Raw genomic sequence first — 17,854 nt, forward strand, 5'->3', positions numbered from 1 at the left:
GGCTCTGTTGATTCAGGTTCCAAAATCCTTTTGAATTCATATCCTGAAATCAGCATGTTGCCTACCATGTCTTTCTGATGTTGTCATAGGCAGATTTGATAAACATAATTCCCTTGTCATTGATAAAAATGTTGAACCAGACTGAGCCTGGGTGGGGGCCAGAGCCCTTTAACATCCACAGGAGAGTTCCTCCTTGTAGGCTGGCAGGAACTGGTTTGTTAAAACTCTTAGTGTGGAGTTAATTCTCCCACTAAGAAATCCACCAGACTCCCTCTTCTTTCCTCTTACCAACAGACGTGGCATAAGAAACTAAGTGGTAATATGAGATCATGGAGTGAGTACAGTAGAGGTAAGTTCTAGAGTTAGCTCTCCCTCTGGCTCACCCTGACCTCAAACATCTGGGTTCTCTTATTTGAAATTTCTTTTTTAGCTTATAACTGATAAGCTCTTTCTCGATCTAAAATTCTGTAGTTTGATAACTTTGCCAAATGCCTTGCTGTAATTACTATATTTGGGGGCGTGGGGTGGTCCCTCACCAGCGAGTCTAAAAACTCTTTCAGAACAAGAAACAGGTGTTAGTTTGCACTTAATGAACGAACCTGTATTGGGTCTTTGGAATGGCATATAAACTTTTTAGTAATCGGTTCTATAATTGAAGGGGACCAGTGGCACCATCACAGAGCTGGGGCCTCTTGAATCCTCCTTTTCTAACCTCTTCTAGACATTTGGTACACCTGACCGTACAGTTTTCTGTCGCCTTTCTTTAATTTGCCCGAGGCTATGAAGTGTATTTGAGATCTTACAGCAGGCTTTAGTGTTTTCGGGGAGATTTCATCTGGAGCCTCCAGCCTCTTTATAGCAGCCTTGTGCCCTCTCCCTGGGTCTCCGCCTGTCTTAAACTTCAGTCCTATCAAAAAGACAGATGTTTGTCATAATGCCACATCCTGGAGTCACACCACAGTAACATGGTGTTTTCTCAAGCCGAGGGTGTGATCTTCACTCGCTATGTCATGCAGTTAGTTTTGAGGCTGCAGCTGTCATTTTGCCAGACATCAATAGAACAGACTAGAAATTGTCAGAGTGCATCACACTCTGGTTAAGTATTTGTGAAATTTTCTTTCAGATTCTGAAAGAATAGTGTCAGCTATGGGCTGCAGACCAACAAATTTGAAAATCATTGTTCAGATTCATGGGCCCTGCTCTTATGCTTAATTGTGAAGTTAGCACCTGTACGTACTAAACAGTGATCAGTAATAATACATGGTTGTGTGTGCTTGGTACCAGTGAGCAGGATAGAGTGCTGGTCATAAAGACAGTGTGTGTGCCTTTTACTGTGCCTTCTCAGTTTCCTTCCTTATTTTTCATATTGTGAAAGAAAATAGATCTTCTTGTCTGATTGAAATGAATAGAAACTTAATGTGGTGATACCGAGTTGTGCCACAAGGTGGCTTCTGTGCACCGCTGTGTTCTTGATGGGCTTGGACTGAAATCGTTCCAGCTTTTTAGGCCCTTCTAAAAAGCAGCAAGGGACAGCTGGTTACGAGTTCCATTCTGTTGTTCACGAGGAAATCTCCCCATTTGTTGTCCTTGCCGGTCCAGTAATTCAGTGAAGACACCCTGTAGTGCAGTCCGAACAACACCACGGGATGGCATTAAGCCAATCTGGATTTTTGAAACCTTGAACTCCTGGAACGATGTGTTCTAACACCAATGTTACTTGTCCTGACATAGGCCTCCCTATCAAAGAAACCCAGGGTGGCCTCAGGTGATTTGTTGTTAGGTATGTCAAGAGCAGTTTCTCATCCTCTGTGCTATCCTGCTATCAACATTTTGGGCTGAAAAATTCTTTGCTGGGAGGGACTATATCCTGTTCACTGTGGGATGTTTAACTCTACCTGCTAGAGGCCAGTAGGACCCACTGTTACCTAGGTTACTGACAATCAAAAAGGTCTCCAGACTGGGGTGCCTGGGTGGCTCAGTCGGTTAAGCATCCAACTCTTGATTTTGGCTCAGGTCATGGTCTCACGGTTTGTGAGTTCAAGCCCCACATCAGGCTCTGCACTGCTGGTGCGGAGCCTGCTTGGGATTCTCTGTCTCCCACTCTCTGTCTGCCTCTCCCCCACACGCTGTCTCTTGAAAATAAATAAAACTTAAAAAAAAAAAAAAAAAAAAAGGTCTCCAGACATTGCCAGTGGGGAAGGGGGGACAAAATTGCCCCGGTCAAGACTCACGTCAACTGGTGTGTTCAGAAGGAACTCAGTATATGTTTTGGATTGAACTGTTTGTTTCAGTGCCAAAATTCTTATACGCGCTACGTTGAGAAACTATTCGTACTGTTTGTGTCTTTTGAGAATAAAGATAATATACGGTCATTTTAGAAATTTTTGGAATATGCAGACAGTTCCTGATCTCAAGGTTTGTGAGCTCGAGCCCTGCCACTTGCGCTCACTCACTCGCTCTCTCTTTCTCAAAATTAATCAGTCATTTGATTAAAAAAAAGAAATCTGGGGGCCTGGGTCGCTTCATCATTGAAGCGTCTGACTCTCAGTTTTGGCTCAGGTCATGATCTCACAATTTTGTGAGTTCCCCCACATCGGGCTCTGTGCTGACAGTGCAGAGCCTGCTTGGGATTCTCTCTCTCTCTCTCTCTCTCTCTCTCTCTCTCTCTCTCTCTCTCTCTCTTTCTTTCTCTGCCCCTCCCCAGCTCACACTGTCTCTGGATTTCAAAATAAATAACTTTAAAAAAATAAAAATTTTTGGAATATGCAGAAAAGAATAAAGTCAAAACTTTAATCCTGGGGCTTCTGGGTGGCTCAGTTGGTTGAGTCTCCGACTTTGGCTCAGGTCATGATCTTGGGATTTGAGTTTGAGCCCCGCATTGGGCTCTGTGCTGACAGCTCAGAGCCTGGAGCCTGCTTGGGATTCTGTGTCTCCCTCTCTCTCTGCCCCTCCCCCACTCACACTCTGTCTCTCTTTCAAAAAGTCAATAAACATTAAGAAAACACACACAAAAAAACTTTAATCCTTACTGAAAATAGTGACTTTAACACTGTAATGACATGTTTTTTAATCCCAGTTTTTAAGTGTATATTATATAAATCCATTCATATAAATGCTATATTTATAGTTATTCTAATTTTATCACATAACATTGTCTCATAAATATTTTCCCACATCCTTACAATTCAGTAGTACAAGGAAGGATTTTTTTTTTCCTAGTCTGTTCTTTCATTTGTTCTTTTAAAAAGTTAATACTAGTTTTGGGGCACTGACTGGCTCAGTCAGAAGAGCCTGTGGCTCTTGACCTCGGGGTCATGAGTTCAAGCCCCATGTTGGGTACAGAGATCACAAAGACCAATAAACTTTAAAAAGTTGGGGCACCTGGGTGGTTCAGTTGGTTGAGCATCTGACTTCGGCTCAGGTCATGATCTCATGGTTTGTGGGTTTGAGCCCCGTGTCAGGCTCTGTGCTGACAGCTTGGAAACTGGAGCCTGCTTGGGATTCTGTGTCTCCCTCTCTGTCTCTGCCCCTCCCCCACTAGTGCTCTGTCTCTCTCTCTCTCTCTCTCTCTCTCTCTCTCAAAAATAAATAAAATGTAAAAAAAAAATTAAAAAACTAAAATTAAAATTTTTAAGTAAAAAATAAAAAGTAAAGAAGCAAAAAATAAAAAGTATCCGTTTCAGTTACACTCAATGGCATTTACTTAGTATTCCTAAAATATGTGAATAAAGTCAGATTCCTGGATTTTAAAATGTTATGTAAACAATAGTATAGCACTAATGGAAACAGCTCAAATGTTATCCTAGTAAAGTCTCTTTCTGTTCTTTTGCTTCAGTCTCTTGCCACATGCACGTGTCATTTGTATGTAGTTACAGTTTTCTGTTTTGCTTATTTTATTTAATATTGTGAGAATTTCCAGTCCTTCCTAATTTTTTCAGTGACTGATGACATCCAGCAGTTGACGTGCTGTGATACGTCTAACCTTTTTCCCTTTTGTTAGACATTAGCTTGATTTGGTTTTTGTCTTCTTTAGAAGACACTTTAGCGACTATTATATACCTGTCTCCCTTCCCCCTTTATGGTTTATTTCCTTAAGATCCATTTCTAGCAGTGGGAATTACTAGATCATCGAATCTAAAAAGATTCCGTGCCTCTTGAAATACGCTACTTTCCAAAGGAGTAGTTCCAGTTGTTACTGTCACCCACAGAATGCAGTGGGGTACACTTCTGCCATATCCTTGCCAGCGCTGGCTTTTAAAAAATTGTTCCTCCAGGGGCACCTGGGTGGCTCAGTCAGCTAAGTGTCTGCCTGTTGCTTTGGACTCAGGTCACGATCTCACGGTTTGTGAGTTCGAGCCTCGCATTGGGCTCTATGCTGACAGTGCAGAGCCTGCCTGGGATTCTGTCTCTCCTTCTCTCCCTGTCTCTCCCCTGCTTGCTCTGTCTCTCTCCAAATAAATAAATAAACTAAAAAAAAAGTTTTATGTTCCTCCGCATGGATAAGAATGTGACTTCAAACAAAATTCATCTGAGTCAATTTGAGGATCAAATTGGCTTAATTTTAAGCGATTCATGAAACTGACACCATCCCATCTAGCAAGTGGAGAGATGCCCCCAGGAGGTGTACAAAATGGAAGGTTTTTATTGGAAGGAGGGTCAGGCAAGAAGATACAAGCAAAAGAAAAGAAAGGATTGTTTCAAGCTGGGAAATCTTTGTGGGGAGGGCAAAAGGGAATGGCAGGGTTTTTATCATTCAGATGACCTCTCCCGTGTAGATCTGGAAATTTCAGGTCCACTGTTTAAAAGTCACATTCCTGGCATAGGTTGAAACTGTCATTAAGTCTTGTTTGCTGGGGGGGGGGGGGGGCAAATGACTCAATTTTGGGCTTCTTTTTTCTTTTTTAACATTATGTAATACCAGGGGCACCTGGCTGGCTCGGTCGGTAGAGCATGTGACTCTTGATCTCAGAGTCATGAGTTCAAGCCCTGGGGGTAGAGTTTACTTAAAAAAAAATTACAATAGCTAACGTTTATTTAAAATTTATTATGTACCCCTGGCTGTACGAGCTTTGTGAATATTAACATGATCCTCCCGACGACCCTGAGAGACAGGCACTGTGGTATCCCCAGTTTACAGTTGAGGGACCTTAGGCACCAGACAGTGCTGGCACCCACAGAGCCGGAGGGAGGGAGGGGACAGGGCAGGATTTGACCCCAGGTGATGCGGCTCCACGTTCCGTGTTGGTTTTTTTGTTTTGTTTTGTTTTTTTTAATTTTTTTTTCAACGTTTTTATTTATTTTTGGGACAGAGAGAGACAGAGCATGAACAGGGGAGGGGCAGAGAGAGAGGGAGACACAGAATCGGAAACAGGCTCCAGGCTCCGAGCCATCAGCCCAGAGCCTGACGCGGGGCTTGAACTCACGGACCGCGAGATCGTGACCTGGCTGAAGTCGGACGCTTAACCGACTGCGCCACCCAGGCGCCCCTTCACGTTCCGTGTTTACCCACGAGGTGACCCTGCTTGAGATCTAGTCAGCAGCTCCCACGTTCCCAGCTCTTCCTTTCCAGCCTCTCCACCAGTTGGGTCTGGCCACTCCCTTCCAGCGGTTCTCTGCCCTCGCCAGGTGTACCCCTCTGTTCTCCACCTCACTTCATGCGCTCTGGGCTCTGCGCTCTTTCCTTTTTCCCGCCCCCTGAATCCCCCTCTGCCCAAAGGGCTTGTAGTCATCCCCCACCTTCCTCTTGCCATGTTTTCTCTCTTTGTAAAGCCTTACCTAACCTCGCTCCTCAACCTAACCAAACTGCCCCCTCCACCTTGCTCCCAGAGGGTGCTGCACATGCTTACTCGGTTTATAGAATCTGCTAAATCCTGTAATGTAGTTGTCTATTGAAGGAGCCAGGATCGGGCTGTCCCAAGATGGGGCATGTTGGCAGGAACATTATTTTGAGTTTGTTAACCTTAAAAATAAAAATTGCTAGTAATCTGGGGCCCCTGGGTGGCTCAGGTGGTTGAGCGTCTGACTTCAGCTCAGGTCATGATCTCACAGTCCATGAGTTTGCGCCCCACGTTGGGCTCTCGGCTGACAGCTCAGAGCCTGGAGCCTGCTTCAGATTCTGTGTCTCCCTCTCTCTCTGCCCCTCCCCTGCCCATGCTCTGTCTCTCTCTGTCTCAAAAATAAATAAAAACATTAAAAAAAAAATTGCTCGTTATCTTAGCAGCCAAAAGGCGGTTATTTGGAAATAGAAAAGAACCGCAGTCGGGGCAGACAAGCTGCAGAAAACCATAGGCAAGTCTGGGGAACAAAGGCGAGGTAATGCTTTTTTAAGAGGACAGGGGTAAGTTGGGAAGGCCGTTACAAACCGGAAGTCCAGTGGAGTAAACTGAGAACTCAAAGTATGGTGGCTTCTCAGTGGCTGGGCTTTTGGGGGGATACACAGTAAAACATTTCTTCCTCTGCCTGGGATAGAAGAGTAGTAACCACGTGCAAAGTCAAGCCCATCTCTCCCTGTTGGGTCTGCAGCTGACCTTGAATGGTAGGGTGTGAGACCTCCGCCTGCCAAAACCCCTCAACTCCATTTTGGTGAGGTTTCCCGTTACTAGTTTTCATAAGTTAAAAGCAACCAAAACCTAGCAGATTCAGGAAAAGCTCTGTACCTCCCCCCTCAACCGCCTGCTCTGTCAGGAAGAGAGCTGTTAATAGAGATTCCTCATTACCTAAGAAATTATCTGCACAATAGGACAACCTGTGTTTTCCAAACATCTCCTATCACCTTCCTGCTAACGGTTTTCCGCCTCTTTGTATCCTCAGGCTCCTGCCCTCTCCTATGCTCAGGATGTCACTCAAGCCTTCATGTTGCGTGTTCTTGGAATTTTGTATCTGTCTGGATTCCCCATACATACGAAACTAAATTCGATTTTCTCCTATTACTGTCCCATGTCAATTTGATTCTTAATCCAGCTAGAGGGACCTTGAAGGGCAGAAGAAATTCTTCCTCCCAACACTATTCAGCTGTAATCCCAGTTCCATGAATGTGGTACAGTGTCCTTTTTTTTTTTTTAATAAAAACTTTTTAACATGGTTTTAGATTTACAGAAAAAGTGCAAAAACAGTACAAAGGATTTCCATATACTCAGCTTCCTTTGTTATTAACATCTGAAGTTAACCGTTCCTTTGTCACAATTAATGAACCAATTATTGATAGATATATTAGCTAAAGTCCATACTTTATTCAGACTTCTTTAGTTTTCACCTCTAATGCCTTTTTCTTGTTCCAGAATCCCATCCAGGATATCACGTTACATTCAGTCACAGTTTCTCAGACTTTGCTTGTTTTTTGCCTTTGAGAGTTTTGAGGGTCTGGTGTCCTGTAGAGTGTCCCTCGATTGGGATTGGTCTGATATTTTTCTCATGATGAGACTGGAGTTACTTATTTTGGGGAGGAAGGCCAAAGAGGTGAAGTTCCATTCTTAATGACATCATGTCAAGGCTGTATACTGTCAAGATGACTGGCCCTATTGATGTGTTGACCTCGATCACCTGGCTGAGGCAGTGCTTGTCAGGATTGCCTACTGTAAATTCACTCCTTTCCCCTCCTTCCCACACTGTACATTTTGGGAAGAAGTCACTATGTGCAGCCCGCACGTATGGAGTGGGGGATTATGCACCCTCTCTGTGTGGGTGGGAATGCTATTATTGGAAATCCTTCACAGATTTGTCCCTTCTCCCCGTTTGTCTATTTATATCAATATGGACTTGTGGATATTTATTTTATACTTTAGGTCGATTCCAGTACCACTTTATTTATTTTGTTACTCAAATTGTTATAGCTTTGGCCACTGGGGGCACTTTGCTTTGGCTCCTGTGTCCCTTTTACATACTCCTGTTATTGTGGGATTTAGGTGGGGTTTCCTTCCTTCCTTCCTTCCTTCCTTCCTTCCTTCCTTCCTCCCCTCCTTCCTCCCTCCCCCCTTCCTCCCTCCCCTCCTTCCTCCCTCCCCCCTTCCTCCCTCCCCCCCTTCCTCCCTCCTCCCTCCCTCCCTCCCTTCCTCCCTGCCTGCCTGCCTTCCTTCCTGCCTTCCTGCCTCCCTGCCTCCCTGCCTCCCTGCCTGCCTGCCTTCCTTCCTTCCTTCCTTCCTTCCTCCCTCCCTCCTCCCTCCTCCCTCCTCCCTCCTCCCTCCTCCCTCCTCCCTTCCTCCCTTCCTCCCTTCCTCCCTTCCTCCCTTCCTCCCTTCCTTCCTCCCTTCCTCCCTTCCTTCCTTCCTTCCTTCCTGGCACTATAAGCTATTCCAGACTTAACTCATGTATTTCCTGCCCCAGACCTAGAAGCAGCCATTTCTCTGAGGAGTCTTGGTTTGTTTTATTGGGGAACGGTAGTACAAACCGAGATCTGGGGGTTAGATGTGCTCTTCGCTACTGGGGTGTGGTTGTTTGTAGGCCAAGGAAAAGTGCACGTGTACTGACCAGTGTATAAGTGCATTTTTATAGTTATTTCTATATATAACCATCCGTATTAATCTATATTTCACTCAAGGTGAGTTTATCTCGATGTCTCCAACCCTAATTCATTGCCACATGGATCATTCCAGCCTTCTCACTTGTTTGCCTATAACCTCCCACTTGTGACAGTGAGTAACCTGGCCCCTACTACCTACCGTTCAGTTATTCAGTTGTTCAGTTCCGATGGACGTGGATCGTGGCTCAGAATTGGTAACTGGTTACCCGTGCAACACAACTTTTATCAGCTGGTGCAGTGTTACGCACAGTTCCTTTGCCTTTGGTCTTACAGACACCGCCGTATCCAAAAGTACGTCGGGGTGGCACCCCACCCCCTTCACAGAGGTTGTTTCCTCCATTTGTTATACAGTTGGATTCATGTGCCACTTTTTGCATTCATCCTGGGATCCTGGACATCCTAAATAACTCTTTACATTTGCACACGTTAAGATTGATTCTTTGTGCTGTGAAGTCCTGTGAGTTTTGACGAAGGCACGATGTCACGTGTTCACTATTACAGTATCACGCGGAATAGCTTCACTGCCTTAAAAAGAATCCCCTGTGCTTCACCTCTCCAGCCTCCTGCCACCCGCAGTCCCTGGCAGCCTCGATCTCTTCACCGTGTTCCGCAGTACCAGATAGCCGGGGTCCCGCAGCACGCAGCCTTCTCAGACTGGCTTCTTTCACTCAGAGAAATACGTTTAAGATCCATCCATGCTTTGGCCCGGCTCTATAGCTCATTCCTTTATTGTGGAATAATATTCCACCATTCCGTCGTACAGATACACCATGGTTTCTTTGTCCATTCGTCTATTAAAGGACATCTTGGTGGCCTTCTGTTTCTGGTGATCGTAATGAAAACCTCTACAAACACTTCTGTGTGACTTTTGTGTGGATGTGTTTCCAGGTCAGTTGACTGTGTACCTAGGAGGTGATTGCTGGGTCACATGATAAGCGCGTGTAGCCGCATAAGAAACTGACGGACGGTCTGCAGAACAGCTGTTCCGTGTCGCCGTCCCTCCAGCAAGTGAGAGCTGCCAATGTTGCACATCCCCGCCAGCAATTGGTAGCGTCAGTTTGCATAATTGAGCCATTCTGGGGTGTGTGTTGTGGTGTCTCGTTGTTTTCATTTGGGACAGCATCTTTCTGAATTCTTAGGTCCTAGATACTAAACACAGTAGTAATGAGCACTTCGTTTTTTATTTCTTTACTATGTTGAAAGATGGAGCGAGTGAAATAATTTTATTGAATTACCAAAGGACTCGAATGTGCACCAGACTCCTAGGTTTCTCCTCTTTGAGAGCAACGCTTCTAGGCCCTGACATGTTTCCCACATATAGGAATCAGTTGTGTTTACTATTAGGTGAGGTACCACATTTTCAGGGGTTTTTCCATCACAAGGGATGATTCGAGCCCTCCTCTTCTTGTTAGCATCTCAGGCTTCCAAAACACCCATTGCACAAACACCCAGGTTAGTCAGCATCTCACGGTTTCTTCAAGATCAGAGTTGAAGGGACACCTGGATGGCTCAGTTGGTTGAGCATCTAACTTGATTTCAGCTCAGGTCATGAACTCAACAGGTAGTGAGATCGAGCCCCAAGTTGGGCCCCACACTGACAGCACAGAGCCTGCTTGGGATTCTCTCTTTCTCTGTCTCTCTGTCTCTCTGTCCCTCCTGCATATGTGCGCTCTCGCTCACTCTCTTAAAGTAACTTTAAAAAAATAATAAAAAGTAGAAATAAAATAGGTTTAAATAGAATTTTTTAAAAAAAGATCAGAGTGGAAGATCAAATCCTGTGCTCCTGTCCTGTGTTCAGACCTGTGCAGGGGTGGTTGGTGGTTCTTAGCCTTGAGACAGACAGAATATGGGCTCCGCGTTGGAGCCCACGTTCTAGAGCAGGACTCCCAGCTGGTATGTGGGGAAGGGGCTACAAGCGGCAAAGACTCTGCCTCCTTGTTCTTCAGGGTGGAGACCGAGTGCCCAAGGTCTTGTAGGCATCGCGCCGTGTGCCATAGAAATAACGTCCTTTTCCGTTGAGTGCTGTGCTCAGAGAGCTGAGGGGTAGCATCTGGGGCTCAGAGCCAGGTTTTCAGTCCATCTCTAGCTTTTCATCTTCTTTCCATGGTATGCGTCTCTCCCTCTTTTTTTTTTTTAACTGTGGTGAAATAACATTTACCTTTTTTTTTTTTTTTTTTTTTTTTTTTTGAGAGAGAGTGTGCAAGTGAGTGAGGGTGGAGAGAGAGAGAGAACCCCACGAGGGGCAGAGAGAGAGAAGCAGGGCCCAAGCTCACCCAGTGTAGGACTCGAACTCACAAACCGTGAGATCGTGACCTGCGCCTAAGTCAGATGCTTAACCAACTAAGCCACCCAGGCACCCCTTAACATTTACCATCTTAACCAGTTCAGTGGTGTTAAGTACTTTCTCATGGTGCCACCATCCGTCTCCAGAACTCTTCATCTTGTGAAACGGGAACTGTATCTATTCAACCCTGACTCCCCCTTCTCCCTCCTGCCAGCCCCTGGCACCACCCATTTACTCTCATCTCTGAGAATTGGACTGCTCTGAGCACCTCACAGAAGAGGACCCAGAGGTATCTTTTTCTCTGGCTTATTTCACTTAGTGTCATGTCCTCAAGTTTTCTCCATGTGGTGTCTGTCAGGCGTCACGATGTCCCTTTCTAAGGCTGACTGGTATTCCAGTCACAGACCACAGACCACACCCTGCTTATCCACTCGGTGTGCTCACCTCACTCCTGTCTCCTTCTTGTTATGCTTTTGCCTCAGTTTCCCTGTGCACTTGCGCATGCAAGGTAGGCCGAGTCCTAGAGAATCAGTCAGGTTAGAGGCCTGGGTCTTACCGATTATGACACGTTGAGTAGCAGCTACTTACTCTCTCTGAACCCCGCTCCTCATCCGCGAACTGGATCTCTTGTCGTGGGACTTGTCCAGAGACTTCTGTTAGAGTGAAGCAAGGCGCTGCGTGGAGAGGTGTTCAGTGCTCACTGTTTGTACTTTCGGCAGGAGGTTGAGGAGGAGGAGGAATACCCGAAAGTCATTAAATCTGAGAGGTTTCCACCCACTGCCGTGAGTGCTCTTTAGTGTCGCGTCCCAGGGTGTGCAGGTGAATCGTAGGCTCTGCTGTGTCCTGGGCACCCCACACCTCCTGCCTTGAAGCTCTCTGATGCAGTGATGACAGCGTAGCAAAGCTCCGGGTGCCTTGTGCTCTGGGGGTGCTGGACTGAGCTCCTGTGTGTCTGCTGGGAGGAGGTCCGTAGGCGGGCCCGGGGAGCCCACTGTGCCCGCAAGGGGCTGGAGGACCCGGCTGCTTTGGTGGCTCTGGCTCTGCTGTTCCAGCTCTCGCCCACTGCCCTGCTCCCACGGAGAGGAGAGAGGAGGAGGAGTTGGGAATAAGTTGTCTCTCTGCTCTGCTGTCGGCCAGCTCAGCTGCACTGTGGGTACCGGCAGTCGTGCCGGGGAAGCACTGGAATTCAGAGCTGCACGTGGAGTGTCACGAGAGAAGGTTTCTGGGCCTGTGGGAAGAGCGGGGAAGCTGGCCTGTTTGTTGTGGGCAGAGCCCTCTGCTACACAGTTTTCGAATCCTTTTGTGGACTGTAGTGAGAGCTTGAGACCTCCACAGGAGCATTGTCAGCCTAGTGTTAAATGCTAAAGGGCTGGCCGGGGACATCGCGCTGCCATGTTGACAGACCTGGGTGGTGGGGGGGGGGGGGGCATATAAAAAGGCAGACTTCAAGCTGTATTACAAAGCTGTAATCATCAAGACAATATGGTACTGGCACGAGAACAGACACTCAGATCAGCGGAACAGAATAGAGAACCCAGAAATGGACCCACAAACGTATGGCCACCTAATCTTTGACAGAGCAGGAAAGAATATCCAATGGAATAAAGACAGTGTCTTCAGCAAGTGGTCCTGGGAAAACTGGACAGCGACATGCAGAAAAATGAACCTGGACCACTTTCTTACACCAGACACAAAAATAAACTCAAAATGGACGAGAGACCTCAATGTAAGACAGGAAGCCATCAAAATCCTCGAGGAGAAAGCAGGCAAAAACCTCTTTGATCTTGGCCGCAGCAACTTCTTACTCAACACGTCTCCGGAGGCAAGGGAAACAAAAGCAAAAATGAACTATTGGGACTTCATCGAAATAAAAGGCTTCTGCACAGTGAAGGAAACAATCGGCAAAACTAAAAGGCAACCGATGGAATGGGAGAAGATATTTGCAAACTACATATCAGATAAAGGGTTAGTATCCAAAATCTATAAAGAACTTATCAAACTCGACATCCAAAAAACAAAGAATCCAGTGAAGAAATGGGCATAAGACATGAATAGACACTTCTCCAAAGAAGACATCCAAATGGCCAACTGACACATGAAAAAGTGCTCAACATCACTCGTCATCGGGGAAATAAATATCAAAACCACAAAGAGATACCACCTCATGCCTGTCAGAATGGCTAACATTAACAACTCAGGCAATGACACATTTGGCGAGGATGCGGAGAAAAGAGGATCTCTTTCGCATTGTTGGTGGGAATGCAAACTGGTGCAGCCACGCTGGAAAACAGTATGGAGGTTCCTCAAAAAATTAAAAATAGAACTACCCTACAACCCAGCAATTGTACTACTAGGTATTTATCCAAGGGATACAGGTGTGCTGTTTCGAAGGGGCACATGCACCCCAATGTTTATAGCAGCACTATGGACAGTAGCCAAAGTACGGAAAGAGCCCAAATGTCCATCGATGGATTAACGAATAAAGATGCGGTCTGTATATACAATGGAGTATTACTCGGCAATCAGAAACAATGCGATCTTGCCATTTGCAACTACGTGGATGGAACTGGAGGGTATTATGCTAAGTGAAATCAGTCAGTCAGAAAAAGACAAATATCATATGACTTCACTCATACAAGGACTTTAAGATGCAAAACAGATGAACATAAGGGAAGAGAAGCAAAAATAATGTATAAACAGGGAGGGGGACAAAACATAAGAGACTCTTAGATATGCAGAAAAACAGGGTTGCTGGAGGGGCTGTGGGAGGGGGGGATGGGCTAAATGGGTAAGGGGCATTAAGGAATCTACTCCTGAAACCATTGTTGCACTATATGCTAACTAACTTGGATGTAAATTTAAAAAATAAATTAAAAAAACACCTTATGGGGCGCCTGGGTGGCTCAGTTGGTTAAGCGTCCAACTTCGGCTCAGGTCACGATCTTGTGGTCTGTGAATTCGACCCCACATCAGGCTCTGTGCTGATAGCTTGGAGCCTGGAACTTGCTTCGGATTCTGTGTCTCCCTTCCTCTGCCCCTTTCCTGCTCATGCTCTGTCTCTCTTTGTCTCAAAAATAAATAAATGTTAAAAAAAATTTTTTAAATGATAATGTGCAATTAACTCTTTCTTTTTTTAATTTTTTAATGTTTATTTATTTTTGACAAAGACAGAGACAGGGCATGAGTGGGGGAGGGGCAGAGAGAGAGGAAGACACAGAATCTGAAACAGGCTCCAGGCTCTGAGCTGTCAGCACAGAGCCCGACTCGGGGCTCGAACTCACAGACTGCGAGATCATGACCTGAGCCGAAGTCGGACACTCAACCGACTGAGCCACCCAGGCGCCCCAAAATTTTTTTTAAATAAATACCTTATAATACCTTAAAAGGAATTGCCTTTCAAAAAAAGACAGTGAGGCCCACTAGATGGGGTGTTGGGCTCTCTTTATGGATGCTCCTGGACCTTCTTCACAAGGATGAGATCCACCTGCCAGCAGTGGAAGAGTAGTTCTGTGACTGACCCTTTATACCCGAGAAGTGGCGTGAGGGACTGATGGACATGAGGACCCCCTCTGGCCCCTCGCTCTACTGTACGGGAACAACTACAGCTGACCCTTGAACAACCTGGGTTTGAACTGCGTGGGTCCATGTAGACATGGATTTTTTTTTTTTTACAGTACAGCACTATAAATGTAGTTTCTTAATACCATTTTTTCTCTCTAGCTTACTTTATTGTAGGAATACAGTATACAATGCACGTAACATACAAAATTTTTTTAAATTTTTTTTTAATATTTATTACTTTTTTTTTTTTAACGTTTATTTATTTTTGGGACAGAGAGAGACAGAGCATGAACGGGGGAGGGGCAGAGAGAGAGGGAGACACAGAATCGGAAACAGGCTCCAGGCTCCGAGCAGTCAGCCCAGAGCCCAACGCGGGGCTCGAACTCACGGACCGCGAGATCGTGACCTGGCTGAAGTTGGACGCTTAACTGACTACGCCACCCAGGCGCCCCAATATTTATTACTTTTGAGAGAGAGAGACAGAGAGCAAGCAGGGAAGGGGCAGAGAGAGAGGGAGACACAGAATCCGAAGCAGGCTCCAGGCTCTGAGCTGTCAGCACAGAGCCTGATGTGGGGCTCGAATTCACAGACCCCAAGATGATGACGTGAGTTGTAGTCGGCCGCCCAACCGACTGGGTCACCCAGGCGCCCCAACATACAAAATATGTTAATGGACTGTTTACGTTATTGATAAGGCTTCTGGTCAGCAGTGGGCTGTTAATAGTTACATTTTGGGAGAGTCAAGAGTTATACAAGGATTTTTTACTGTGGGGGGTGAGGGGTTGGTGCCCCTAAGCTCTGCATTGTTCTAGAGCAAACTGTAGATCCTAATTTTTCCTCAGTGCTCCTCCATTTTTAAAGTGCCCTTTGCTTCTCTGGGTGAATTTGTATGTCTCTAATCAAATGTCATATGATTACAGGATCTGGTCAGTCCCAGGAGCAGCCATCCAGTAGCTCCGAGGAAGTGTCTGGAACGGAGGAGGAGGAGGAGGAGGAACAGCCCAGCTTCATCATGGGTCGATGACAGTGTTTGCTGTAGCAACTCTCTGCAGCCTAATCCATCCTGTGACCAGGACCTCAGGAAACTGTCCACACAACCCGAGGGAAAAGGAATGTGTGTTTCAACTCAGTTTCCCTCCCAACGCTTTGCTGGAGAGAAGCAAGTGGGATCCCCTCCTGATCATTCCCAGCCCCACCTGTCAGCAGGACTCTGAGCCTGTGGGACAGAGAGGACCGTCTGTTGGACACTGTCTCTTGGACACTCAGGGCTGCCAAGCAGAGTTCATTCACGTTCCTGCTGATGGGGAAGATGTGTAACCTTCTGCCCCTGATCCCTGTTCTGCTATTTGGACAGTGATGAGTTTAGGCTTCTGTGAAAGAAATGTTTAGTAAAGAGCAGAAACATCTTAGATTTTGTTCAGACCTGTGAAATGTTGTTCAGAAGCTATAGGGAAGGCTGGGACATGGTGTGACAGGGATGGTCCTGTAACATGGACCTGTTTTCCACACTGAAGGAAATGGCCTTGGCTCTGGGGCCGACGGTGCACCGCAGGGTGCTTGACCGCCATTTCCCTCAGCTGCGGGGCAGACTGTACCCTGTGATTCGTGCTGCCGCCCAGCTGCCCCCTGTCCACAGGTGTGAATCGGGAAGCCCCGCACGTGTGCAAGGGGAGATGGGGGGCTTAACCAGGGGGCCGAGCCATAGGAAGGGTGACTTGGAGTGTGAAGAGAGCTTTGAGGAAAACAAGAAAAATAAGCAGGTTGAGAATCCAGGCTGGGCTGAACCAGAGCAGAGTATGGGGAGTCCTGGCACAACCAGAAGTGGGGTGGGGGGGGGTTGGTAACCAAAAGCTGTGTCTTCATCCTGCAGAAAAGGGGGGCTAAGTAAAGTGGGAGGTGGCCAGGGGCAGCCTTTCAGGCCAGCGGGAGGGACAGAGATAGTGTGAATGAGAGCCTTTGCTCACTTTGGATGATTTATCTCCAATTCCAAGTTTCTAAGTATATTTTGTGCCTTTTATGGAGTTTGATAGAATTAAAGATACAGTGGTTTTGAGTGAAGGGAAACTAAGAAACATTCTACTTGTTTTTCATTTCTGCGGTATGGATTTCCCGGCCCCGCCCTGAGCCGGGCGACATCTGTGATAACTTCTGTCCTTTAAGCCATTCAAGCCACAGGAATTTTTCTTTCCCAGGAAGCTGAAATGGAAAATCAGCCCTAATAAATGGGCACGCCCCGTGGCTGTACGTTTGGAACCTGTGTTTCTCTCATCAGGAACTGGCTGGTTAGTTCTGTGCTGGTTTTTTGTTCTGCTGTCTTTGAGCCGCTGGTCTCCTTATCTCCCCGCAAGATGTGTGTCACAACTCTCGCTTTGAATCTGCAGCCTGGATCCTGTGGGTGTTCGCTTGCCCTGGAGGCTGTCGAGGGTGCCAGAGCTCGGAACCCAAAGACCTAAGGATTCCAGTTCTGACACCACCTCTGCCCGGTTCACCTGGTCAAGAGCTTAGTGACACAGCAGAGCAGATTGTGTTGGATGGGGCGGCATGTGCCAGAGCAGGTAACAGGGTGCCAGACTGGAGGTTTATGTTCTGCACCTTTACTGCATTTCAGAAGAGGATGTTTAGCTAGGAAGTGTCTGTGGCAATTTCTGGTGATTTTTAAGGTGCCGTCATACCTTCGGTTGAATGACTCTTGGTCTTCGGTGTATTGTTCGAGAAAAGAGAACAGTTAGGTGTCATCATTGAGAAGGGAGTGGGAGATACAGAGAGAGACACCCCCCCCCCCCCCGCCTCAAAAAAACCATGATGAGGGGAGAATCATTCAGTAATGTCCTCGTTCATTGGCTTGTGGGTGGAGAAAACTCTGGAATTGATCGACACAGGTGTGTATAACTTGGTCATGTCAAGAAACCTCAGGTACAGGAATTCGGACTTCCTCCCCACACTTATTGAGCACTTAATGAGACAGCCCTGCGCCAGCCAACGTACTTGTATTAGAGTACTCTGTCCTTCGATTAGATGGCCTTATAGGTTTACCAGACAAGATTCATGAACACAGGTCTGGAAACTTGCCCAGGTCACCCAGCCAGTAAGTGTAGAGCTGGCATTTGAATCCCAGCAGTGTGACTCCAGAACCCACCATTCTAGCCCCTGCACCACAGCACTGTGCTGCTCTGGGGAGACGCTGTGTGCAGCCCGGACCTAGTGACAAGGGGTGCCCGTGCACTGCTCTCTTAGTGCCAGAGCTATAGGCTGAAGGCCGCTTTTTTTTTTTCTTTAATATGAAACTTATTGTCGAATTGGTTTCCATGCAACACCCAGTGCTCATCCCAACAGGTGCCCTCCTCAGTGCCCATCACCCACTTTCCCCTCCCTCCCACCCCCCATCAACCCTCAGTTTATTCTCAGTTTTTAAGAGTCTCCCTCTCTTTTTTTTTTTCCCTTCCCCTCCCCCCTGGTCTTCTGTTAAGTTTCTCAGGATCCACATAAGAGTGAAA

General features: G+C 46.6%; 1 protein-coding gene across 4 annotated transcripts in view; it reads left to right on the plus strand.

Annotated features, from left to right (window-relative positions):
* The window catches only part of PRKRIP1 (PRKR interacting protein 1), a 34,929-nt gene extending 18,325 nt beyond the window's left edge, over nt 1–16,604 (plus strand). Inside the window, exons 6-7 of one of the 4 annotated variants that reach the window (XR_007147792.1) lie at nt 15,281–16,213; nt 16,257–16,604. Coding sequence is in view for 3 of the 4 variants with exons in the window: in XM_047838754.1 (XP_047694710.1) it covers nt 6,811–7,031 (221 nt within the window). In the remaining variant the exon portion in view is untranslated. Of the gene's footprint in view, nt 1–6,810; nt 7,996–9,074; nt 10,116–15,280 lie in introns of those variants that run through there. The other 3 variants (XM_047838754.1, XM_047838755.1, XM_047838756.1) reach the window with 3 other exon arrangements.
* Nucleotides 16,605–17,854: the final 1,250 nt, after the last annotated feature.

The sequence above is a fragment of the Prionailurus viverrinus genome, chromosome E3 (genome assembly GCF_022837055.1).
Source record: "Prionailurus viverrinus isolate Anna chromosome E3, UM_Priviv_1.0, whole genome shotgun sequence".
NCBI lineage: Eukaryota > Metazoa > Chordata > Mammalia > Carnivora > Felidae > Prionailurus > Prionailurus viverrinus.